We start from the raw sequence: 26140 nt of genomic DNA, 5'->3' as shown, positions 1-26140 counted from the left end.
AAAGTTAAGTATTGGCCAGTAGTGGTAGGTCTTGATATAGATAGTAGGATTATTGTGTAAGTATTTATTGCTGTACATAATAAATGACAGTTGATTTCAATCTTACTAAGCGGTGTGCTGGCTTATTAATCATAACTCGAGCTTGAACCACGTGGCGGTATCAGAAAGATACCTGGCGACTCGTGAGCAAAGATGACATAATCAGAGCTAATAAACTATGGCTAAAAAGAGCAACACTTTGAACAATGCATCATCTTAGCAAGCCCACCAGCTTTTTATAACTCTTACCTTTCTAACTACTGGACGTGATTTAGCCAAACCATTGCTAAGTGTCATTTGGGACCAGGTGTTTCTAGTGGGCTTTTTGGGTGAGATCCACACCGGTACTTCCCCATACTGAGGATGTGATTTAACAGGAAAACAACAGAGTCCCGTTTTGGGTCCGAATAGTGGGATGCTTAACAGCTCCTGCAGCATTGAGAAAGACCCCGCTATCAATGGGATTATATTTTGGCCTTGGTGAGGCTAATCCGTGCAGGAAGAGTTCAGGGTGCAATTTTTAAATGCTGCCTCGAACTCTTGACTCCCCACCACGGCCTCAATACACCCCCAATAGCCCAACCTACTTGTTAGGGAACCGTCGATCTCTCCCCCCTGACCCCACCTCATAACGGCAGGCACCCCCAAGACCAATTCCTGGTGCAAGCAACCTGGCACCCAGCACCTTGCCATTGCCATCCTGGCATGCTGGCCGTGCCCCTGCCAGACTGGTAGTGCCATCCTGTCTGGGTGGTAATTCCACAGTGCCTGGGTGGAAGTGCCAAGGTGCCAGGCTGGCAATGCCAAGGTTCCCGGGTGGCAGCAGGAGTGCCAGGGTACGACACCACACAGAGCCTGACCACTCGGGGCCTTCGATGGCCTGGGAGATCCCCCTGATCCACGTTTGTGAGCACCAGTGCTAAACATCGCCATGGTTCATTCCTAGGTCTTGGGAGAATTTGGCTCCATTTCGCCAATATGGAAAAGTGCAACCCCAAATCTAACCCCACAACACAAGTAAATTAATTTGAATAACTTGTCTTTGCGAAGCTCTTTTAAATAAACCAGAGATAAGTCTTCCACCTCTGGAGCTACCCTGTTATACCACGACAAACCTGGGCAGGGATTCTCCCCCAACCGACAGACGGGCCGTACCCGCGCCAAAGAGTGCCGTGAACCACTCCGGCGTTGGGCCGCCCGGAAGTTGATGAATCCTCCGCAAGTCCGGTGACTAGTCCAGCGCTGGAGTGGTTGGCGCTGCGCCAACCGGCGGCGAAGGGCCTCCGCCAGCCAGCGCAAGTGAGCGCATGCGCGGGAGCGCCAGCATGTTCTGGCGCATGCACAAAACTGACGGCGTGATCCCTGCGCATACGCAGGGAGTTTCTTCTCCACGCCGGCCATGGCGGAGCTTTACAGAGGCCAGCGCGGAGGGAAAGAGTGCCCCACGGCACAGGCCTGCCCGCAGATTGGTGGGCCCCATGGTGGGCCACACCACAGTGGGGCGCCCCCCCCGGGGCCGGATCCCTCCGCGCACCCCTGAGGATTAAGCCACCCTTAAAGCCAGGTCCCGCCGGTATGGACCTTGTCAAATCCACGCCAGAGGGACAGGCCGCAAACAGGCGGCCGCTCGGCCCATCGGGGCCCGGAGAATCACCGGGGGGGGGGGGGGGGGGGCACTGCCAACGGCCCCTGACCGGTGCGCGTGATCCCCGCCCCTGCCAAAAAACCGGCACCGGAGTATTCGGCAGCCGGCGTCGGAGCGGCAGGGCGGGATTCACGCCGCCCTCCGGCGATTCTCCGACCCGGCAGGGGGTCAGAGAATCCCGCCCCTGGTGTCTCTTTTTAATTAACTGTAACCCAACCCTGGCCGTCTAGCATCTAAAATTCCTGGACCTGAGGTTCCAAATTATGTTACCCCACCCTGGGCAAGTGCATAATCAATCCAACCCCATGTGCCCTGGAGTCACAAAATAAGTGAATTAACCAATAATTCTGATAAAAATTCCCAAGGTCTTTGGCCCTTAGCTGCCCAATGATTACAGTCACCAGGTTTGTAAGTAGAAACACAATTACTGTTTATTTGTAACAGAAATACTGATGAAATATGCAGTAAATGCAACTGAATAACAGCAAGCTAACATTTAACCCCCTTTAACTGTCCCACCGTCTACCCACACACGCAAGATAGACAAACACAGAGGGGGTAAGGGGTAAAAATAATAAGGATGCAGGTCAAAAGATAAGAGTCATTGCTTTAAATGTGACAGGCTTTCCTCACAGCATGCTGATTGATCAAAGTCCTTGGATTGCAGTTGGTAAAGGTCTTCCTTGCAGGTCCGTTAAACATACATGGATTAAAAGCGTAACAGCAAAATAAAAGAAAGGGGAATAAGGGGATAAACAGGGAAGACACAAGAATAAACAGGAAGGATCCTTATTGTCAAACATATTTAAATGAGCATAACTTCTCAGTAAATCTGGATCCTGCCCAGCGAGGTTGCGCAAAGTTCAGTTAAATCTCGTGAGACATCTCGACTGCGAGATTCAATGGCCTCGTTGCGCCACCAAATTGGGCACGATGAGGCTGGTAAATCGCGCCCATTAACCTTGTGAGTCAACATGGCCTTAACCTTTCAAGAGTAATAGGTTCCAAGGTACTGTTTACCATTTTCTACAGTTACACTTAAATCTTCGCAGAACTAGACATTACTTCTATAATATTAACCCAGGAACTAGATATTTATCACAAATCTTATTTTAATTTGATTGAGCGACAGGTACCAACATTCCAATCTCAGACATCTGGCTTGCCTTCTGTTATCCTCAAATAAGTCCTAGGGTTGGGTGTGAGAATAATGGAAAGGGGGCCAACAGTGACCCTCAACAGTGCTGTGTGGCTAAACCATTGTTTATCCTGGGCTCCATCGGAGCATTATAACTGTCTTAAAAACTTTTTGGCTGCACTGCTTAGATGGCAATGACTACCACAGAATCCTGAGACAAGTAGGCCTGAAGCCTGAAACTCTGGCAGCCCATTAGTGGAAAATCAGTAAATTGAATTTTATTACTCCTGTGTACTTATTTGTAACTACATTTGCAGGATACAAATAATATAATACAGTAAATGTAGTTTTCTATGGCAGGATGAGGTATATTGGGTTAATGGCATCCTTAACCTTTCATTATTTTATGCTGTTATCTTTGTGGCATTCTGACAGTTGTATTAAATATGTTCCAGATACCAAGCTACAAATTCCTGACTGAAAAATTGCAGTTTTATCAGGATCAACATAATGAAGGTGTCCGATCAGGATTTTTTGATCTAGTGTTCTTCAAGGATGCAATGACACATCTGATAAAAGTGAGATTTTAGAATTCTAACTAATTATAGATATTCTGAAAAAACAATTAGGTCTACCAGTAAGCTTTTAATGGAGGGAAAGAGGATTCCAGAAAGATTGATATTTAGATGTCAGAACCGTGATAGAATTCCAAATTTCATTCATATCTCATCTATCACACTGACCTAGCTAGCTTTGAAAATGTTCAAATGTACAGTCCTTCACAGCCCTTTTCCTTAAGGCACTGGATCTTTCCACACTATTGTCATCCATGTTTTCAAAACATTTTCTTCTGCCTCTTCTGTTTCTCATCTACGTGCTGTTCTTTGGTGACATCATGTGCAGGTATAGCATTCGTTTTCCCATGTCTTCTGACGATTTTTAATTCTACCTCTGTTGCTGGATTATTAGACTGATACCTGACATCCAAGTATGGATAAGAGGAAATGTCCTCCAATTAAGTGTTCAGAAGACTAAAGCCATTGCTTTCCCTTCCCATTACCAACTCTGTTACCGAGTTACCTACTTCACCTCTCTTGGCAACAGTTTTCGAATAAGCCAGTCTGTTCTTAAAGTAGGCATCGCATTTGATCCTGAGATAAATTTCCGATCTCCTATGCACACTATCACTAAGACTGCATATTTAGGGGCGTGATTGAACAGCCTCGCAGCGCCGGACTCAGCGATGAGGCCATGAAATCTCGTGAGAGGCCTGTCGCAAGATTTGCGCTGGTCGAAATGCCTTGCAAGATCTAACGAGATCTCGCAAGAGGACGCGATCCGGATCTCGTTCTCGCTGCGTGAGATCCAGATTTACATATTTAAGTGAGCCATTAGGCTCATGTAAACATGTTAGTGCCCAATTCTCCCGAGGCCCAGGAACGAACGCCCAAGCTTGGGAGAACTCGCCATGGCGCTGTTTAGCACTGGTCCACACAACAGTAACGGCACCAGTGGGGGTCTCCCAGGCCATCGGAGGCCCCCGGTGATCAGGTTCTGGGCAAGGTGGTACCCTGGTACTCCCACTGTCACCTGGGCACCTTTGCACTCCCAGCCTGTCAGCTTGGCACTGGCACCCTGGCAGTGCCTCTCTGGCACAGAATAAAAAACAGACTGCTGTATGATAGCCAAGTCATTCTTGTCGCTGCGGGTGCCGAGGAACATCCTGCTATACATGTCCAAAATGGGACTCTGGTTTTTGAGCATTTAATCACACCCTACCATCTCTGTAATGTAGCTCGACTTCATCCTTGTCTGAGCTCAACCACTGCTGAAACCCTTGCCAATGCTTTTGCTTCCTCTAGACTGAATTATTCCAATCTATTTCTGGCTGGTCCCCACATTCTTTTCTCCTGAAGCATGAGGTCAAATAAAACTCTGCTGCCTCTGTGTTAACTTGCAGAAGTTTCATTCTCCTGTTACCCCAATGCTTTCAGATCTACATTGGCTCCCGGTCAAGCATGTCCTAATTTTAATATTCTGATCCACATTTTCAAATTCTGCCATGGCTTTCCCTTCCAATGTCCCCCATCTCCACAAGCCAAGATATCTGAGCTCCTCTAATTCAGATCCCTTGGCATTTCCAATTATAGTTGTCCCGCCATTTCTGACGGTAGATTTCATTGTCTAGGCCCCAGGCTCTGGACTTCCTTCTCCACGCCTCTCTGGCTGTCTACCTTGCTTTCCTCAGTTAAGACACTTCTTAAAACTACCTCTTTGACCAAGCTTTGATTCTGCTCACCTTCTGTGTCTCAGTATCTTGCTTCATTGTGTTTCTATGTATATTTATTGAGATTTTACATTTTAACAGACAATGTAACAAAACCACAAAAATAATACTGCAAAGCAAAAAGGCTCCACATATATTAATGTGGAGGTGATGGCATAGCGGTATTGTCACTGGACTACTAATCCAGAGACCCACGGTAATGTTCTGGGGACCGGGTTCAAATCCCGCCATGGCAGATGGTGAAATTTGAATTCAATAAAAAATGTGGAATTAAAAGTCTAATGATAACCATGAAACCATTGTTGATTGTCATAAACAAACCCATCTGGTTCATTAATGTCCTCCAGCGAAGGAAATCTGCCATCCTAAATTGGTCTAGCCTACATGTGACTCCAGGCCCACACAGTGGTTGACTCTTAACGGCCCCTGAGATGGCCCAGCAAGCCATTCAGTTCAAGGGCAATTAGGAATGGGAAACAAATACTGGCCCAGTCAGTGATAACAAAGAACAAAACAACAAAGAAATGTACAGCACAGGAACAGGCCCTTCGGCCCTCCAAGCCCGTGCCGACCATACTGCCCGACTAAACTACAATCTTCTACACTTCCTGGGTCCGTATCCTTCTATTCCCATCCTATTCATATATTTGTCAAGATGCCCCTTAAATGTCCCTATCGTCCCTGCCTCCACTACCTCCTCCGGTAGTGAGTTCCAGGCACCCACTACCCTCTGCGTAAAAAACTTGCCTCGTACATCTACTCTAAACTTTGCCCCTCTCACCTTAAACCTATGCCCCCTAGTAATTGACCCCTCTACCCTGGGGAAAAGCCTCTGACTATCCACTCTGTCTATGCCCCTCATAATTTTGTATACCTCTATCAGGTCGCCCCTCAACCTCCTTCGTTCCAGTGAGAACAAACCGAGTTTATTCAATCGCTCCTCATAGCTTATGCCCTCCATACCAGGCAACATTCTGGTAAATCTCTTCTGCACCCTCTCTAAAGCCTCCACATCCTTCTGGTAGTGTGGCGACCAGAATTGAACACTATACTCCAAGTGTGGCCTAACTAAGGTTCTATACAGCTGCAACATGACTTGCCAATTCTTATACTCAATGCCCCGGCCAATGAAGGCAAGCATGCCGTATGCCTTCTTGACTACCTTCTCCACCTGTGTAGCCCCTTTCAGTGATCTGTGGACCTGTACTCCTAGATCTCTTTGACTTTCAATACTCTTGAGGGTTCTACCATTCACTGTATATTCCCTACCTGCATTAGCCCTTCCAAAATGCATTACCTCACATTTGTCCAGGTTAAACTCCATCTGCCATCTCTCCGCCCAAGTCTCCAGACAATCTAAATCCTGCTGTATCCTCAGACAGTCCTCATCGCTATCCGCAATTCCACCAACCTTTGTGTCGTCTGCAAACTTACTAATCAGACCAGTTACATTTTCCTCCAAATCATTTATATATACTACAAAGAGCAAAGGTCCCAGCACTGATCCCTGTGGAACACCACTGGTCACAGCCCTCCAATTAGAAAAGCATCCCTCCATTGCTACCCTCTGCCTTCTATGGCCTAGCCAGTTCTGTATCCACCTTGCCAGTTCACCCCTGATCCCGTGTGACTTCACCTTTTGTACTAGTCTACCATGAGGGACCTTGTCAAAGGCCTTACTGAAGTCCATATAGACAACATCTACTGCCCTACCTGCATCAATCATCTTAGTGACCTCCTCGAAAAACTCTATCAAGTTAGTGAGACACGACCTCCCCTTCACAAAACCGTGCTGCCTCTCACTAATACGTCCATTTGCTTCCAAATGGGAGTAGATCCTGTCTCGAAGAATTCTCTCCAGTAATTTCCCTACCACTGAAGTAAGGCTCACCGGCCTGTAGTTCCCGGGATTATCCCTGCCACCCTTCTTAAACAGAGGAACAACATTGGCTATTCTCCAGTCCTCCGGGACATCCCCTGAAGACAGCGAGGATCCAAAGATTTCTGTCAAGGCCTCAGCAATTTCCTCTCCAGCCTCCTTCAGTATTCTGGGGTAGATCCCATCCGGCCCTGGGGACTTATCTACCTTAATATTTTTTAAGACACCCAACACCTCGTCTTTTTGGATCACAATGTGACCCAGGCTATCTACACCCCCTTCTCCAGACTCAACATCTACCAATTCCTTCTCTTTGGTGAATACTGATGCAAAGTATTCATTTAGTACCTCGCCCATTTCCTCTGGCTCCACACATAGATTCCCTTGCCTATCCTTCAGTGGGCCAACCCTTTCCCTGGCTACCCTCTTGCTTTTTATGTAAGTGTAAAAAGCCTTGGGATTTTCCTTAACCCTATTTGCCAATGACTTTTCATGACCCCTTCTAGCCCTCCTGACTCCCTGCTTAAGTTCCTTCCTACTTTCCTTGTATGCCACACAGGCTTCGTCTGTTCCCAGCCTTTTAGCCCTGACAAATGCCTCCTTTTTCTTTTTGACGAGGCCTACAATATCATTCGTCATCCAAGGTTCCCGAAAATTGCCGTATTTGTCTTTCTTCCTCACAGGAACATGCCTGTCCTGTATTCCTATCAACTGACACTTGAAAGCCTCCCACATGTCAGATGTTGATTTGCCCTCAAACATCCGCCCCCAATCTATGCTCTTCAGTTCCCGCCTAATATTGTTATAATTAGCCTTCCCCCAATTTAGCACATTCATCCTCGGACCACTCTTATCCTTGTCCACCAGTACTTTAAAACTTACTGAATTGTGGTCACTGTTACCGAAATGCTCCCCTACTGAAACATCTACCACCTGGCCGGGCTCATTCCCCAATACCAGGTCCAGTACCGCCTCTTCCCTAGTTGGACTGTTTACATATTGTTTTAAGAAGCCCTCCTGGATGCTCCTTACAAACTCTGCCCCGTCTAAGCCCCTGGCACTAAGTGAGTCCCAGTCAATATTGGGGAAGTTGAAGTCTCCCATCACCACAACCCTGTTGTTTTTACTCTTTTCCAAAATCTGTCTACCTATCTGCTCCTCTATCTCCCGCTGGCTGTTGGGAGGCCTGTAGTATACCCCCAACATTGTGACTGCACCCTTCTTATTCCTGATCTCTACCCATATAGCCTCACTGCCCTCTGAGGTGTCCTCTCGCTGTATATGCCCACGTCCCAAGAATGAAGAAAAATAAATAAATACAAAGGACAGGAGAACAGTATAACAAGCTCGATACAATCATCAAATAGAACATTATGCCTCTTTTAGCCGAACCAGAGAACAAGGGAGAAACAGGATAGGCCATGAAAATATGACCAATCCTTCCCATGCAGCGAATGCTAGCAATTGCCTCGGAAGTTCAGGATACGTTTTTCATGCCATGTTTGGGTGCACACCAATACACATCTCCCTCCACTCCAGCAGCATCAGGGGCACCAGTGAACTGCCACCTCCTCTCCTCGGATACCAAACCCATCTGCATCCATGTACGGAATATACAACAAGAGAACAAGAGATCCCCACCTCTAAAAGGGTGTTACATATTTATCACACAATGCACATAACCTCAATCTCGGGCCCAGCACAGAAACAACATAATTCCACACCTTTCTACAGAGAGGACCAGCAGCAACAAGTCTGGATTATGATCAGCGCCATCAACATCTCCCAAGGAAACAAAAAGGAAGGAGAACAGGAGTGGTTCACAGGATAGCAAAGGATCATCGACCCGCAGTCCCCGATGCACACCCATCACCCATTAATGGAGAAGACAACAAGCTGATCACTCAAACAAGAAAATGTCCCGATCACCAGGGGGCAACAAGACATCAACCAAAGTACAGGACTTGGCACAACCCCAGACGTCCGTGCACAGAAGAAGCAAAACGCAGTCTCTCAGGATGTCCTTAATAGGTTTCTTCGAGAAGGGGGCTCTGGGGGCAACAGGATACCAACCACAGCACCAGACCTGGCCTAGTCCAGCATATTTTGACACACAGGGATCAATACCCCCAGGATCTCCAGTGCACTTCAAAACCTACACTCCAGCCAATCCTGCACCTTATTAACCACACCCAGGGCAGTGCAACACCATCTCCACCAAACAAAAAAGAAAAAAGACATTATTCCAGACATAGCGGGGAGACCCCTCACCAAAGAGGAAAAAAATTGTCATGACACCCAACAATTGGGCTCCCTCGGAAGGGGTCAGAATCCCTCCTTTCTGGTTAAATAAGGAGAACCTCCCATAAACCACCGGGCCAGACCAGGATTTATAACAGAACACTGCTCACCCAGATGAAGAGGAAGGGAAAAAAACCTTAGGGAAGAATGCCCGAGCTAATCTCGCAATATTAGCCACCACCCTGTACTGTATGCCATCACAAAAACGGGATTAAGGGAACATCAGAACATAAGAACTAGGAGCAGGAGTAGGCCATCTGGCCCTTCGAGCCTGCTCCGCAATTCAATGAGATCATGGCTGATCTTTTGTGGACTCAGCTCCACTTTCCCGCCCGAACACCAGAACCCTTAATCCCTTTATTCTTCAAAAAACTATCTATCTTTATCTTGAAAACATTTCATGAAGGAGCCTCTACTGCTTCACTGGACAGGGAATTCCATAGATTCACAACCCTTTTGGTGAAGAAGTTCCTCCTCAGCTCAGTTCTAAATCTACTTCCCCTTATTTTGAGGCTATGCCCCCGAATTCTGCTTTCACCCAGAAATGACAGTGCCAACTCAACAGAGACACAGACACTGCTTCCACATGGAAAACTCAACCACAACGAGTAGAACACTGAAAAACTCACCATATAAGGACACTTAGAAGAGGACACCTAACTCCTCCATCAAACCTGAGGTGTGCTTCAGCAATGTAGCGGCACAGCACCCTGAAAGCTGGGAAGGCTTGGGGGATTAGAGGGTAACGTGGTAGAAGGCATGGCTGATTGTTGGTCTCACACCCTCTCCAATTCCTTATCCTAGTATGGACGATATTGTGGACCCCACAGCAGCTACCCTTGTGGTGGTGTTGGCAGTCTAGGCAGCCAGACGCTGGAGAAGGTGGCAGTAGCGGCATCAACAGAGACTCGTGGCAGCAGCCCATGTGCAGGGGCCCACCCCATACCCTGAGGACCCGGCCACCCATCAGGCCAGGTAGGGACCCAGAAGGGGAGGCCAGCGACGGGCCAAGATGTACAGATGTCGCTGGTCATTTGAACAGATGACGGATAGCGTGTGCCACAGGTGGCTCCGCCTCAACAAGGGGAGGGTGTAGCACCTGTGCCATGTCTTTGCAGACTTGGCACCATGTGGAGGAGGAGGACACCCACTCTTGTGGCCATGAAGGTTACCGTAGCCCTGAACTTTTACACCTCGGGTTCACTGCAGGGCTTGAGCAGGAACCTGTGTGGTATTTCCCAACCTACAGCCCACATGTGCATCCGTGAAATCATGGTTGCCCTATTTGTCCGGGCATCTGACTATATAAACTTTGAACTGGACCAAGCCCACCGAGATGCCCTGGCAGAAGGAGTCTCTGCAATCGGCGGGTTGCCCCAGGAGCAGAGGGCAATTGATGGCACTCATGTCGCCTTCCGCTCACCAGGTGGCCCAGGAGCGCCCTTCATTAACAGGAAGATGTTCCACTCCCTGAACATCCAACTTATGTGCGACTACCACCTGAAGATAATGCAAGTGTGTGCACGCTTCCCCAGGAGTGACCAAGACTGCTACATCCTGGGGCAGTCGGAGATCCCTGGTGTTTATGAGGGACACCCCAGGATGACTGGATGGCTCTGGGGGGATAAGGGGTACCCTCTAGGACCTGGCTAATGACACCAGTACGAAGGGCGGTGACCGATGCGGAGACCCGACACAACGAGGCCCATGTGTCCACCCGGCCTGTCATTGAGCGGTCACAGGACTACTTCAAATGCTGTTCCGATGCCTCAACCGCTCTGGAGGTGCATTGCAGTACACCTCCCGGAGGTCTACATTGTGGTGGTCTCACAACCTGGCACAACAGTGGAGCAGTGTGCTGGAGGTTGAGGAGGTGGCCACTTCGGGGGATGAGCACAAGGAGGAGCCAGACCCGGGGGGGGGGGGGGGGGGGGGGGGAGAGGCGTGGCGGGGAGGGGGGGGGGGGAGGCTCTACCGGTATGCATTAACTCTGCAGTACTTCCTCTTTTGAGCAGCTGTTCTTTTTAACCTCAGTTTTTTAAAAGAGGCTGACTCCTTGTTCTGAAGAGCCTCCTAGAAAAAACAGATGCTCTTCTGGGTGCTGCCCAGACATCTGCTCCTTCTAGGAAATTCTTCAGAACAAATAATCGGCCTCTTTCAAAAACTGCGTTGGGAAACAAAGTACGACCAGGGTTCCTGCCTGTAACAAGAACCTCATTTACTGCTGCTTCCAGGCTTTCTGCTTCAATCTAAATTGCATGTGTAACCTTTCACTGATTTGCTACCTGCCAATTTGTACCATTGGGGCACATATGGCTTTATTTTGTTTAAGAATGATTTTGAAGACAATCCATTTGGCATCAATATTTGCCTGCCCATATAAAAGTGTTTTCCAGTCAGTCCATTTTTACTCAAGCATCAGTTATTTTTAAAAAATTAACCTTCCTAGACCGTTAACCTTCCTAATTGTGATTATCTGCAGCATTTATTTGGTCAGTTACATTAAATGTAATTATATTGTAATGAGAGATGTATATCTTTGTTGTTTGGATTTTATACCGAAAGGAGATTCGTAGGCATTAACTATTTGCACTACCTCTTTTGTTCATTTACAAAGTAAAATTATAAATCTGACAGCAAAAAACATATTTTGCAGATATCTCGTATAATCCGTACAGATTGTGGAAATGCTTTGCTGGTAGGAGTCGGTGGTTCTGGAAAACAAAGCTTTACAAAACTGGCATCTTATATTGCTGGATATAAAATCTTTCAAATCACTTTAACCAGGTATTTAAACAATTGCAGCCATTTTAGAATTGTCAATGAATATTTTAACTTTTTTAGTCAAGATCGATACTGACGGAAAGTCACATAGTGGGAAATGGTCCTAAGTCACATTCAGCTGTAAGATTCTCACTAAATCAATTCCCTCTGATTTACAGAAGGGGGTTTTGGGTTAGGACCACTATCTCAGGGTCAACTAGGGGACCTGACTCCACGATGTGTGATCTTCCTCAAATTGACAACTTAATGGCCCAAGGGCTGTCTCACAATCCAGGTAAAGATGGCAGAATGAGTCTCGAAGTTGGGGGGCCAACCCAGAAGGAGCAGTAGTCTGCCTTCCACTAAGTGAGACCTCTTATTGAGCTGCTCTCTCAACAACTCAGAAACTAAAAAAATGACTACAGTGCCACACCACCATTGTGGAGGGGGATCCTCACTATATGATTGCCTTGTGGTGTTGGGTTCTCTGGTGCACAGATGAGCCAACACAGTTGTATGTGGTACAACTCTATTTTATTTTAACTCTTATATACAGTTCGTTCTGGATACTCTGCACGTGCTGTCTCCCTGAGTGTGTTGTGTAGCAGGTCTGTCCTGGTCCTCGTCTCCAGCTAATACTGACCACCAGGTGTCGTGTTTGTGCTTTTATATCTTTCTGTGATTGGTTGTGGTGTTGTGTGTTCTGATTTGTCTGTTGGTGTGTCTATCATGATGTGTGTGTTTGAATATCATGACATCCCCCCTTTTTACAAAGATATGTGCCTACGTGGTTATAAATATAATCGTGTCGTGAGTGCATCTAAGAGTGTGTGTGTGTGTTGTGTACAGCGTGTGTATATGACGTAACTATTTACATGGGGCGATGTCGGGTGCGTCACACTAACAAGGTTGTACCATAACAAAACATGAATGCGAGAAAAAAAACAACTTGAACAGTGGTCCGGTCAGACGATATCTGGAACGATAAACAACAACAGGTTATAATACAGAAGTGTTGACTTTTTGAACGTATGAACAGCGTTATAAGTCCAGTCTAATGGGTGACCGCCTCAAGAATAGACTGGTCCTCAAGCCGGTTCAGCTGTGGAGATTTGGGTTCACACTGGTTCACCTTGGACTGTTGGAGGTGATGCTGCTGCCGAAGTCTCTACTTTTCCATTTGTTGTACTTCGTGCAGTGCTTGGTTTTTCATTCGTGCAAATATAACATTCAACATCTTTGTTAGTGTTGCCTTGGCTGTGGTTTGGTTCTGGTGGTGATGGAAGGGGCATGATCCGTGGCATCTCCACGAAGTCATCCTTGGGAACCAGTGGAGGATCCGGCGTGTGCGTACGGTTCAGTTGCGAGCGTGGAAGGCGGCACAAAGCTCGCTGATTGCGCCTACGCACCAATCTATCCGCCCTGCATGCCAGGAACAAGGTGGAGTCTTTTTTCTTTTTATGTTTGTGGTGGACGGCATCGTGTAGCCGATGGGTCGTTGCCATCGAAGAAGCACCATCACTAATATCATGCAAGGCGATGCCTGTGCCAGATGTGGAAGTCGGCCGAGACCGTGCACGCTGGTTCCGGCCACCTGCTGTGCCGGAAGGGCGACTCCGCAGAGAAACGTCGAAGCATGTCGCCTTGGAGAGAGAATTGTTGCTCGCATCAACGTCTGGCGATGGCGCGAATTGGTGTGTCCGTCTTGGACCGCCGGTGCTGGTCGCCACTGCCGACCCAGTGGGACTGCCACGCGATCCATTCCTGTCGCCGTGGCATCCGCCGTCACCCTGAGCGTGCCATCACCGAGGCCGCGACACCGCCCATCCGGAGCAAGGTCTGGCGTGCGCGAATCAGAGTCGGCGCTTGGCTGCTCCCCATCTGGAGTCCGGTCTGCCTTCCGTCGATGCTCCCCGTCCGGAGTCCCAACAGGTTCACTTGAGGCAGCCGAGATTCCCTGAAGCTGCACTTCTGGAGTCGGACATGCAGGAATGCACCGACCAGTGGAGAGGCTCAAGCCATCGAGGGTGGAAGCGGTGCGCCGCCACCGCAGTCGTCAGTGGTCCCACCGTGATCGTCGAGTGCCTCGGTACGCACTAGGCGAGGTCTGTCACCTTGCACCTTTTGCATGGGAAGTGGGATGCTGTCGTCACTCGTCTCACATCCCGTGGATAGATCCTCATTAGCAGCTTGCTGTTCACTAGGGTTGGGTAAATTGTCAGAGTTTTCATCTGGTGGTGCACACCATGTCGGTGGACTGTCATTGTCTTGCCGTTGTCCTTCATTTGGGCTTTTCTTCTTTGGAATTTTAAATCTTCCCCCAGACATTGCAGAACCTTGTTTATTACCCCCAAATTCTCCCATATGTATGGTCTCGAATATAGGATCCAATGTTTCTGTCGACATTGTACTATTTTCCAAAGAACATTCCATTTCACTTTTCTTCTCAGGTACCTCATATGTATCTTTGTCTAATGTACATGCCTTCATGGTCTCTGGGTCTGATTTTGCTGGGACTGGCATGGTCACAGTCTCTCTTTTACTGTTCTCAATTGCCCACATTATACTCCCCATACATAACTGCTTAATCACTGGGGTTAGTGTGGTACAATGGATAATCGGGTCGACCTTATCTGCTTCTTCACCATTAGTGGAAAGCACACTTGGTTCACTTGAAACTGCTGCGGGTTTTAAATTCGTTATCTGGCTACTCGATGTCGGTGTCCTCAGGATTCTTGCTCCAATGTTCTGCTCATTTATCAGTGGAGTGTGTATAGGTTCAATGGAATTAATGTTCCCCTCAAGGTTTGAAGAGTCATTACTGACTAACTGCTGGTCTCCGAAGTTCGGACTTTGCGGCGTTGTGTTGAAGGGAGACATTTGTCCCTGCTGTAGATATGATTCAGGTTGTGTTATTTCCATTACCTGAGGATCAATGTCTTGTCCATTTTTTCGATCCGTACTAAAACACTGGCAATTCTCAGTCTGCTCCTTGCAAGTTAAACATTCAATTAATTTCTTTAGCAAATCCTCAGCATCCTTCTGTGACCGTGCAGCATTATTAATCTCTGTTCGGCTATAATGATCCTGAAGGTCAGCACATAAACCTTTTTTCTTCGGGCTTGGAAGAGGCGATTCCTTTGGCTTGTCTTCAGTTGGGCTGGAACAGTCTTCAGCGCTGTGCCCTTCATTGTAGCATGAGAGACCGTCATGGTCATGCTGCTGTGTAGTGGAGCATGGTAGGCTGTTATAGCCTTCTTGCTGTTCACGTGAGCATGGCAGACTTGCATCGTCTGCCGCTGGTTGGTCAGGAGAGGTTGCTAGACCCTCATGGTCTTGTTCCTGCAAGGACCGCACATTGGAGTCTTGCGTTGCTTCTATTGTGGAGGCTGTCCACGAGCTCTCTGTGGAGGCTTGTGACACTGGAGTCACTTCTTGTTCGTGCAAGGACTGCGCTCTGGAGTCTTGCGTTTCTACAATTGTGGAGTCTGTCCACGAGCTCTGTGTGGAGGCTTGTGACTCTGGAGTCACTTCTTGTTCATGCAAGGACTGCGCTCTGGAGTCTTGCGTTGCTTCTATCGTGGAGGCTGTCCACGAGCTCTCTGTGGAGGCTTGTGACACTGGAGTCACTTCTTGTTCGTGCAAGGACTGTGCTCTGGAGTCTTGCGTTTCTGCAATTGTGGAGTCTGTCCACGAGCTTGCTGTGGAGGCTTGTGACTCTGGAGTCACTTCTGGTTCATGCGAGGACTGCGCTCTGGAGTCTTGCATGTCTTCTTTCATAGAGTCGGGAACGTTGAGCGGGACGTGGACCACGCTCTGTGTGGCAGCAGGGCGCTCTCCGTGTGCTTGCACCACTCCCTGTCTGTTAATGTCAGGCTGCAGCATCATCCGGTACTGATAAGTTGGGACGTCATATCTGCTGGGTTGAAGATCCTCAAATCCGAAAAATGAATCCGCATCTGCGTCGGATTCAATGTGGGGGCCGCCAATGTGCAACACGAAAGGTTCGTCCGAGTCATAGTCGTATAGGACCACGGAGCTATCATTGGGCTCGCGAGGTCCGGAAACACTGTAATGATCGTCATCGAAGTATTCGAGGTCGGAATCATCGGCTTGTGCGTAGGTAACTGCTTGTCGGAGGGTTCTTCGGAGGTCAAATTCATCTCCTGGGTCAATTTGTGGCAATGTGCTGTCATTCCAGGTGAGGGAAGGTTGTTTTACAGCTTTAACAGATTTTTGTTTTTTTGATTTGGGACGTTTCCCTTTTAAATTGGATTTGGGACGTTTCCCCTTTAAATTGGTGTGGTCTGGGGCCTCTGACATCCTGACGCTCGGTATGTAGCACGTAGGAAGCGACTGCGCATGCTCAGATCGCTGTTCCTGTACCGATGGCCGTTTTCTTGACTGCGCATGCGCAGCATCTCGCGCATGCGCAAACGAAACTTCCGGTTCTGTGCACTGCTCGCGCAACTGTGCTAGCGTGATACCTTTAGCAAGATGGCCACCGACCTCGACCCAGCCCTCTCTCAGGCCCGGGATTTCGGCCTCTGGGAATTCGGGCTCCGGGATCCCGGCCACGAGGTGAGTACTGCCGCTTTTCTTACCTTTACTTGCCGATTGGATTGCGTTTTCTTCACAGTACTTGGAGAATTTGTCCAGGACTGCCTGGTAATCGTACCTTTGCTGCCTCCTGAAGAACCTGAACCTTGTGAATATTTCTCTTGCCCTTGCACCGGCGATGGTGAGGAGAAATTCAATTTTTTCGCTATCATCCAGGTCTTGGAGTTCAGCTGCCACCAGGAACAATTCGAACACTTGCCGGAATCGCCGCCAGTTTTCGCGGAGATCGCCATGGCATTGGAGCGGCTGCGGAACCGGGAGCTCTATCATTTTGCCTGGGCACTGCTGGTTGTCTCTGTACACTGAGGTATGCCGGCAGGTATCGATCCACTCCTGTACCATGTGGTGTTGGGTTCTCTGGTGCACAGATGAGCCAACACAGTTGTATGTGGTACAACTCTATTTTATTTTAACTCTTATATACAGTTCGTTCTGGATACTCTGCACGTGCTGTCTCCCTGAGTGTGTCGTGTAGCAGGTCTGTCCTGGTCCTCGTCTCCAGCTAATACTGACCACCAGGTGTCGTGTTTGTGCTTTTATATCTTTCTGTGATTGGTTGTGGTGTTGTGTGTTCTGATTTGTCTGTTGGTGTGTCTATCATGATGTGTGTGTTTGAATATCATGACATGCCTGTGCCCCTTACTGCTGCCAGGCAGGTGGGGAGTACCTCAAAGCAAACCTGGAGCACTGTCCCTCACTCCCAGTCTGCCCTCGGCAGCTAGCCTAGTTCCCAATACCGCAATGGAATCTGCACGCTGACTGAAAACTTCTCATTGGCTCTCTAAAGGCCAATTGCATGTGGGTGGGTAGCCCTTCCTATCCCAGGAATATGACATAGGGATGAGATGATGACAGCATATCAGCCAGCAGTGCAATTTTTGGTGTCTGCTGGCTTCCACCCTCACCTGTACCTGGGAATGACTGAGTCTGCAGCCGCGTCGCTGAGTTCCTGACGGGTGAGACCACACGTGCCCCACGCCATCATGAACTCGATTGGTTGGTGATAGAGCATCGCGGGGTGGGCCTCAGCCAACGTACGGAGGCCGTGGATACGGCACGTGGCGTGCTCTGCGGGTACGTTGCTTTTCAAGGGCTGGAGCATCGCAAAGGTTTTGCTGCCCCGGACTTCGGCATCATCGGAGATTCTCCGTCCCGTCAATGAACGTGATTTCGCCATCATGGATCGGAGAATCCAGCCCCCTGTCTCCCCCAGGTCCATCAGATTACAGGACTATACATAATAATAATAATCTTTTATTGTCGCAAGTAGGCTTACATTAACACTACAATGAAGTTACTGTGAAAAGCCCCTAGTCGCCACATTCCGGCACCTTTTCGGGTCACAGAGGGAGAATTCAGAATGTCCAAATTACCTAACAGCACGTCTTTCGGGACTTGTGGGAGGAAACCGGAGCACCCGGAGAAACCCACGCAGACACAGGGAGAACGTGCAGACTCTGCACAGACAGACAAGCCGGGAATCGAACCTGGGACCCAGGTGCTGTGAAGAAACAGTGCTAACCACTGTGCTACCGTTCCACCCCGAGTTATGTACTCCCTTGACAATCACTCCACCTGAAGTGGGTCATAAACCATAAACTCTGGGATTCCCCCCATAATTTCCTTTATCTTGCCATCTAATCTCCTCTCTTTGAGCAGTTTTTCTATGTTGAAAGTGTGCATTTCTATAAGTTGTTGCTGTTGGTGTAATTATGTGTCATTTAATTGTATTTTTCAGAGCATACAACATCAGCAATCTGATGGATGACTTGAAGATATTGTACAGAGCGGCTGGGGCAGAGGGAAAGGGAATCACTTTCATCTTCACTGATAACGAAATAAAGGAAGAATCCTTTCTTGAGTATCTCAACAATGTGCTCTCTTCTGGAGAGGTACTTAGCTTTTGTTACAGTCATCTCTCTTATTATTACACTTTCTCATAATCTGTCTCCAGGAGAGGCAGTGGAATAATGGTATTGTCACTGGTATTGTCACTGGACTAGTTAACCAGAGACCCAGGGTCAGGCTCTGGGGACCCAGGTTCAAATCTCACCACTGCAGATGGTGAAATTTGAATTTCATAAATGTCTGGAATTAAATGTCTAATGATGACCATGAAACCATTGTCAATTGTCGTAAAAACCCATCGGGTTCACTGATGTCCTTGAGGGAAGGAAATCTGCCATCCTTACTTGGTCTGGCCTACAGTGACGCTCGATTCACAGTAATGTGGTTGACTCTTAACTGCCCCCTCAAGGGCAATTAGGGATGGGCAATAAATGCTGGCCCAGCCGGCGACGCCCACGTGCCATGAACACATTTTAAAAAATCACTATTCATCAACCATTTGTAAGAATTCATCTCCATAAATACATGCTGTAATTACAATCACAAATTTATAATATCTCATCCCCAAGGCAAAGTTAAACAGTACCATTTGTATTTATATATGAAGCTAGAATATAAAAAAGCTATCACTCTATGTCCTGAATTGCAGAATCAGTTGATTTTTATAAATGTTTTTTTAAATTATTATTTTTTAAAAAATTTGAGTACCCAATTCTTTTTTTTCCAATGAAGGGACAATTTAGTGTGGCCAATCCACCTACCCTGCACATCGTTTTGGGTTGTGGGGGTGAGACCCATGCAGACATGGGGAGAATGTGCAAACTCCACACAGATAGTGACCCAGGGCCAGGATCAAACCCGGGTCCTCAGCGCCGTGAGACAGTAGTGCTAACCACTGCGCCACCAAGTCGCCCTGATTTTTATAATTGTTGACAAGTTCAGACGGACTTCATCCTGGGGTCTTTAAAGCCAGGACTAATGAGGTGGTAGATGCGTTGGTATTCATTTTCCAAAATTTGTTAGATTCTGGAAAGGTTCCATCAGACTGGAAAGTAGCTAATAAAAGAAGGCGAAAGCAGAAAATTATAGGCCAGTTAGCTTGACGTCTGTCATGGGGAAGGTGTTAGAATTGACATTAAAGAGGTTATAGCTGGTCACTTAGACAAGCTCAATGGGGGGAGTCAACATGATTTTATGAAAGGGAAATCATGTTTAACCAATTGACTAGAGTAATTTGAAGGTGTAACGTGCTCTGGATAAAGGGGAGCCAAAAGTCGTACTGTACTTGGATTTCCAGAAAGCATTTGATAAGGTGCCACATCAAAGGCTATTGCAAAAAATAAAAGCTCATGGTGTCAGGGGATAACATAGTCCCTGATCCTCGAGCCCCCTTCACCCCACCCCCCCGGCCCAACCCCTGGCACAGACAATCTGGTCCATGGGCACTGCCAACCTGGAACCCTGGCTGTGCCCCCTCCACACCCTGGCAGTGCCTAGGTGGCACTGCCAGAGTGCTCTGGTGGCACTGACAAGGTGCAAGGCTGGCAGTGGCAAGATACTGGGGTGGCAGCAGGAGTGTGTGGGGCCACCAGAGCCCGACCACCTGGGGGGACCGCCGATGGTCTGGGAGTCCCACCCCAGGTGTTGTTATGCATGATCTACGTTTCTATGGACCATTTCTAAATGACGCCATGGCGCGGTCTCTCAAGCGCGGGCATTCGGTGCTGGGCCTCGGGCGAATCGGGTGCAGACATATTTAAATCAGCCTATTGGCTCGTTAGATCTTCTTTTTTTTAAAAAATAAATTTTATTAAAGGTTTTCATAAAATATCAATAACAAAATGAGAAAGAAAAAAGAACCCAACAGGGTTAAGTACAAAACACAATCTAAAAAAGCAACCCCTCAAACCCCTCCCCCCCGTACCTAAATAATAAATTAACATTAACACCCCGACTTAAGACAACAGGTGTATACACCCCCTCAGACCCTTCCAGTGTAAATAACATAAACCAAAATAAAGTAAACCCCCCCCCGAGCTGCTGCTGCCATTGACCAATGTCTATCGTTCTGCCAGGAAGTCTAAGAACGGTTGCCACCGCCTAAAGAACCCTTGTACCGACCCTCTCAAGGCGAATTTCACCCTCTCCAATTTAATGAACCCTGCCATATCGCTGATCCAGGATTCCACGCTTGGGGGCCTCGTATCTTTCCACTGAAGGAGAATCCTTCGCCGGGCTACCAGGGACGCAAAGGCCAGAATTCCAGCCTCTTTCGCCTCCTGCACTCCCGGCTCCTCTGCCACCCCAAATATTGCAAGCCCTCAGCCCGGTTTGACCCTGGATCCTATCACCCTCGACACCGTCCTCGCTACGCCCTTCCAAAATTCCTCCAGCGCTGGGCATGCCCAGAACATATGGGTGTGATTTGCTGGGCTCCCTGAGCACCTAACACACCTGTCCTCACCCCCAAAGAACCTGCTCATCCTTGTCCCGGTCATGTGTGCCCTGTGCAGCACCTTAGACTGTATGAGGCTGAGCCTCGCGCACGAAGAGGAAGAGTTCACCCTCCCTAGGGCATCTACCCACGTCCCCTCTTCGATCTCCTCTCCCAACTCCTCCTCCCACTTACCTTTCAACTCCACCATCGAGGCCTCCTCCTCCTGCATCACCTGGTAAGTTTCCGAGATCTTCCCCACTCCCACCCACCCCCCCGAGAGCACCCTGTCCTGTACTGTGTGTGGCAGTAGCCGTGGGAATTCCACCACCTGCCGTCTGGCAAACGCCCTTACCTGTAAGTACCTGAAGGTGTTCCCCGGGGGGAGCCCATACTTTTCCTCCAGCTCACCCAATCTCGCGAACTTCCCGTCCACAAACAGGTCCCCCAACTTTCGTATCCCTGCCCTGTGCCACCCCGAAAACCCTCCACCTGTTCTCCCTGGGGCGAACCGGTGGTTCCCCTGTAATGGGGTCCACGCCGAGGCCCTAACTTCCCCCCTATGCCGCCTCCACTGCCCCACAAATTTTGAGGGCCGCCACCACCACCGGGCTCGTGGTATACCTCCTTGGAGGGAGCGGCAGCGGCGCCGTTGCCAGACTCGTACCCACACAGGACGCCGTCCCCAGCCTCTTCCATGCAGCCCCCTCCCCCTCCATCACCCACTTGGCACGTTAGTTCTTGAGGGGCATTCAAAGTTTCACAAATCTCGCAAGAGGCCTCTTGCGAGACATACAGGCCTTGTCGCATTGTTGAGTCAGGCATGATGAGGCTGTACGATCGAGCCCCATGTCTTCCAGTGATTATTAAATTCCTGTGCACCAAACTAAATTTCATGACAATTTGTAATGCCCAGCCATCCCTGTTGTATTCTTTGAAGCATCTTGAGTCTAAAGAATCTTGGTGTGACCAACTTCTTAGTCTAGATGAATAAGTCATCCACAACACTGAGATAATTGCGTTGCTCGAAGGATATGATTGGAACATTTAGCTGACCATCCATTTTTGCGGAATTCTCTAATTTTAGTACAATCTTCATCTGTTTTCCGTGCTTACCATATTTTGCCCAGCCTCTGTGTGGTTGGGTCAGTGAGCTGTTTAATCTACCTCCTCAAAAAGGTTTATGTCCTCCTGTTCAAGCTCCCCAACAGGAATACATGACAGTGCATCTGCTGTTGTTTGCTGTGTAAGGATGCTCCTGTTAATCCTTTTTTTTCCTTGTTTTTTTCTTTTAATTTCTGTTATTTGGTTATTACAATTTTTATACATGGACAATTAATGGGACCTATGCCTTTAAGATGAACTTCACCTTTAATTTGAGTGGCTGGTAAACTGAGGGTTTCCCTATAGCCTTAAGACAAAGCAGGATGTAATGTTATGGTCTGACATCAATGATGACACATCTTGATGAGCTTGGCTGGCTGCCAATGAGCTGTCTCAAATTGCTGGGCCTTTGCTGATACACGATACTGATTGGTGCTGTCCATTCTGGAAGTTCTGCAGATTCACCTTGCTTTCAGTTTTACAAATCCAGCAGCAGAGCAATACCTTGGCTGGATCCCTCTCCAGGAAAATGGATCCAGCCAACGTTTCCTCTCTATTCAGCTTGTAGTGTTTAATTCCTGAAGGCAGAGCTGATGGGAACTCTTTGGGTTTCTCTCCCTAACATGTTAGCAGACTTCTCTGAAATCTCATGGAAACTGCAAATCGGATTCTTTTTTTCCTTTGTAAAGCTGGGGAACATTCTGGTGAGACTGGAAACCAGTTAAGTTTACAACACAGGCTGAAGCTGGGGAGAAGGTGAGACCAAAAGTCTTAAGAATCAAACTAGCCTGAGGCTGTTCCTTTGAGTGAAGGCCCAGTGTAATAAAAGTTAAAGTGACTCCCTCAGAGGAAACCCTACAGCCTGGAAGTACTGAATGAATGCCGCTGCCAGAAGATCCTCATTAGCAATCCGACTGATGGTTTTGATCCCTGAAGCATCCCGGGAGGATAACCTGCTGCAATGACCTCCACCTCAGAAGCAAGGACACTCATCTGTCTTTTCATTTTAATCCCGATTATTTTATCCCTCCCCTCCCTCTCTGTGTAACTGTTTTGTGTGTGTTTGGTGTTATGGGCCAGGGTTAGAGAATCCCAAAGTGTATCATGGAGTTCACCTGACCCACAACTTTTAATAGATTGTGGAATGGGGAGCACGCGGCTTACTCTACAGGTATGGTACAGCAGAAAATGGACCAGTGGTTTTTAAAACAAAACAATGTTTATTCTATGAACTCAAGTTAACCTTTCTAAAACAAACAGTGAATATCTTAGCAACCAGTAAATCAAATACACCCCCCCAAAGAATAAAACACTAAGTAACCTGTATGCTGTCCTTTTATCATCCAAAAGACTTAACAAACCTTCAAACAGGAACACATTAGGGTTACATTTAATACTGAAACCTTTGTACAATTCTTAGTTCGCCAAATGATCCATAGATAGTCTTAGCGTGGCAGAGATCAACACCAGTGCAGCTCACTGAAAGAACACAGACACACCCAAGTTCTTCTCAAACTGAAACTAAAAAGCAGAAGTGGAGCTCAGCTCCACCCACACTCTGACATCACTCCAGTAACATGAGCAGCTCCATTTCTTAAACACCCATTTCTTAAACACCCATTTCTTAAAGGGTACTTTCACATGACATTGGGTAGAGGGTGGAATGGTAAAAGGGTGGATAATAGATTCGCTGACCATTATTCCATTGTAATTACTACATATTTCAACTTTGTCCCTGTTATAAATAAAGTTATTGGGCGGGATTCTCCGTTGGCCGACGCCAAAATCGGGTGCTCCGGCACACCGAAAATTATTTAAATGCATCGCTCAGTAGGCATATCATTAGCAGGCCTGACACCCTATGCTATGGGGCCTCCACGGTTCACCGCCTCCGATGGGCGTGGTTCAGTTGTGGTTTTAAAAATCATGAACCTTGCGTCCTGGTTGCTGAGCAAGAGAGAAGAGGTAGGAAATGGCATGGAGTGACTGCAGGCTACCACCGGCCGTGCTGGCTGAGGTGCGGATAGCCCCTGCCTGGGCTGGGGGAGAGGTGAGGGAGGCGATGGGGAAAGGGAGGGGAGGAGGAGGACGGGCCGAGCAGCTGGGGTGCCCCCCCCCCCACAGGGCTAGGCCGGTGCCCAAGCACCAACCGCCATTATGGTGGCCATTTTGCTGAACAACCACTGACCACCCTTGGTTCTACACCGTGGCACCGGCCATGTGGTTACGCCCACCCCGCACCCCCCACCCCTCCCCAGCCCAGAACATCCCACCCAACCGGCAGCCACCCACGGGGGGATTATCCAGGGCCATACCCAAGGGAGCTCTCAGTGAGGGCAGTGCCAGCCAACTGTACCCCTGCCAGAAGGGATGGGCGCCAGGACCGGGGGCACTGACAGGGCCGGATACCGACAGGGCAGGAATGCAGGGGGCGGAGGGTGGGGACATGCTTGGGCGGGGCCCAGAGTGCCAACCGGCGTCACCGTGTAGCCCATGGAACCTGGCTGGGCACGGGCCTTTCACCCCCTGAAGACAATGGCATTTAGACATCAACCTGCGATGCTGGCCACTGTGGTGATGACTGCAGCCCTGCAAGATACCCTGCGGCCGCTCGGAGAGGAGGGGGAAGCTGCAGCAGCGGAGCAGGCAACAGAGGGGCAGGTGGTGGCAGCACAGGCTGGAGGGCTGGCCACCCAACAGGCCCAGGAGGAGGAGGAGGTGCCATGGAGGAAATGCTTAGGAAATCAGAAGCACAAAGGAACTTGGGAGTCCTTGTTCACGATTCTCTTAAGGTTAACCTGCAGGTTCAGTCGGCAGTTAAAGAAGGCAAAAGCAATATTAGCATTCATGTCAAGAGGGCTGGAATACAAGGCCAGGGATGTACTTCTAAGGCTGTAAAAGACTCTGGTTAGACCCCATTTGGGGTATTGTGAGCAGTTTTAGGCCCCGTATCTAGGAAAGGCCTTGGAAAGGATCCAGAGGAGGTTCACAAGAATGATCCCTGGATTGAACAGCTTGTCGTATGAGGAACATTTGAGGACTCTGGGTCTGTACTCGTTGGAGTTTAGAAGGATGAGGGGGGGGATCTTATTGAAACTTACAGAATACTGCAAGGGCTGGATAGAGTGGACGTGGAGAGGATATTTCTGCTTGTAGGAAAAGCTAGAACCAGAGAACACAATCTCAGACTAAAAGCAGATCCTTTAAAACAGAGATGAGGACGAATTTCTTCAGCCGGAGGGTGGTGAATCTGTGAAACTTTTTGCCGCAGAAGGGTGGTGAATCTGTGGAACTCTTTGCCGCAGAAGGCTGTGGAGGCCAAATCACTGAGTGTCTTTAAGACAGAGATAGATAGGTTCTTGATTAATAAGGGGATCAGGGGTTATGGGGAGAAGGCAGGAGAATGGGGATGAGAAAAATATCAGCCATGATTGAATGGCGGAGCAGACTTGATGGGCCGAGTGGCCTAATTCTGCTCCTCTGTCTTATGGCTTACGGAGGCGCCACATGAGGCCCCGTATGTACCGGTGCCGCATGTTGTTCGCTGACCTGCCGGACTGGGCAAGCCAACAGAGACTCCAGCTGAGCAGAGAGGCAATGCGGCATATCTGCCAGATGATCGCACACCTGGCACCGCAGGGGTATGGGGAGGATACCCGCTCCCAGTGACCATCAAGGTGACGGTCACCCTCAACCTTTACGTGATGGGGTTCTTCCAGGCGCCGAGTGGGGACCTGTCCAGGATCTCGCAGGCCTCGGTGCACAGGTGCATCCGCGCCATCACAGACTCCCTATATGCCCAGGCGGATCAGTACATCCAGTTCCGTGTGGACCGAGCCCACCAGGATGCCCAGGCAGCGGGGTTCACCAGGATGCCCCGGGTCCAGGGGGTGATCGATGGAACGCATGTCACCCTACGGGCACTGGGGGAAAACAGTCTGCTGTACACCAACCGAAAGGGGTTTCGCTCGATGAACATCCGAGTTGGTCTCTGAACACTAACTGGGCATCATCCATGCCTGCACCCGATACCCAGGCATTGTACATGACTCATTCATCCTGGCATACTCGGTGTTCCCTGA

The 26140-nt window shown here is 48.7% G+C and overlaps 1 protein-coding gene across 1 annotated transcript in view; it reads left to right on the top strand.

Moving 5' to 3' along the window:
- The window catches only part of LOC140411190 (dynein axonemal heavy chain 8-like), a 2783184-nt gene that overhangs the window by 1355996 nt on the left and 1401048 nt on the right, over positions 1–26140 (top strand). Inside the window, exons 61-63 of the mRNA XM_072500280.1 lie at positions 3278–3400; positions 11946–12076; positions 18411–18564. Coding sequence (XP_072356381.1) covers positions 3278–3400; positions 11946–12076; positions 18411–18564 — 408 coding nt within the window. The remainder of the gene's footprint in view (positions 1–3277; positions 3401–11945; positions 12077–18410; positions 18565–26140) is intronic.

The sequence above is a fragment of the Scyliorhinus torazame genome, chromosome 4, assembly GCF_047496885.1.
Source record: "Scyliorhinus torazame isolate Kashiwa2021f chromosome 4, sScyTor2.1, whole genome shotgun sequence".
Lineage (NCBI taxonomy): Eukaryota > Metazoa > Chordata > Chondrichthyes > Carcharhiniformes > Scyliorhinidae > Scyliorhinus > Scyliorhinus torazame.
This window is presented reverse-complemented; position numbering and strand designations above follow the sequence as displayed.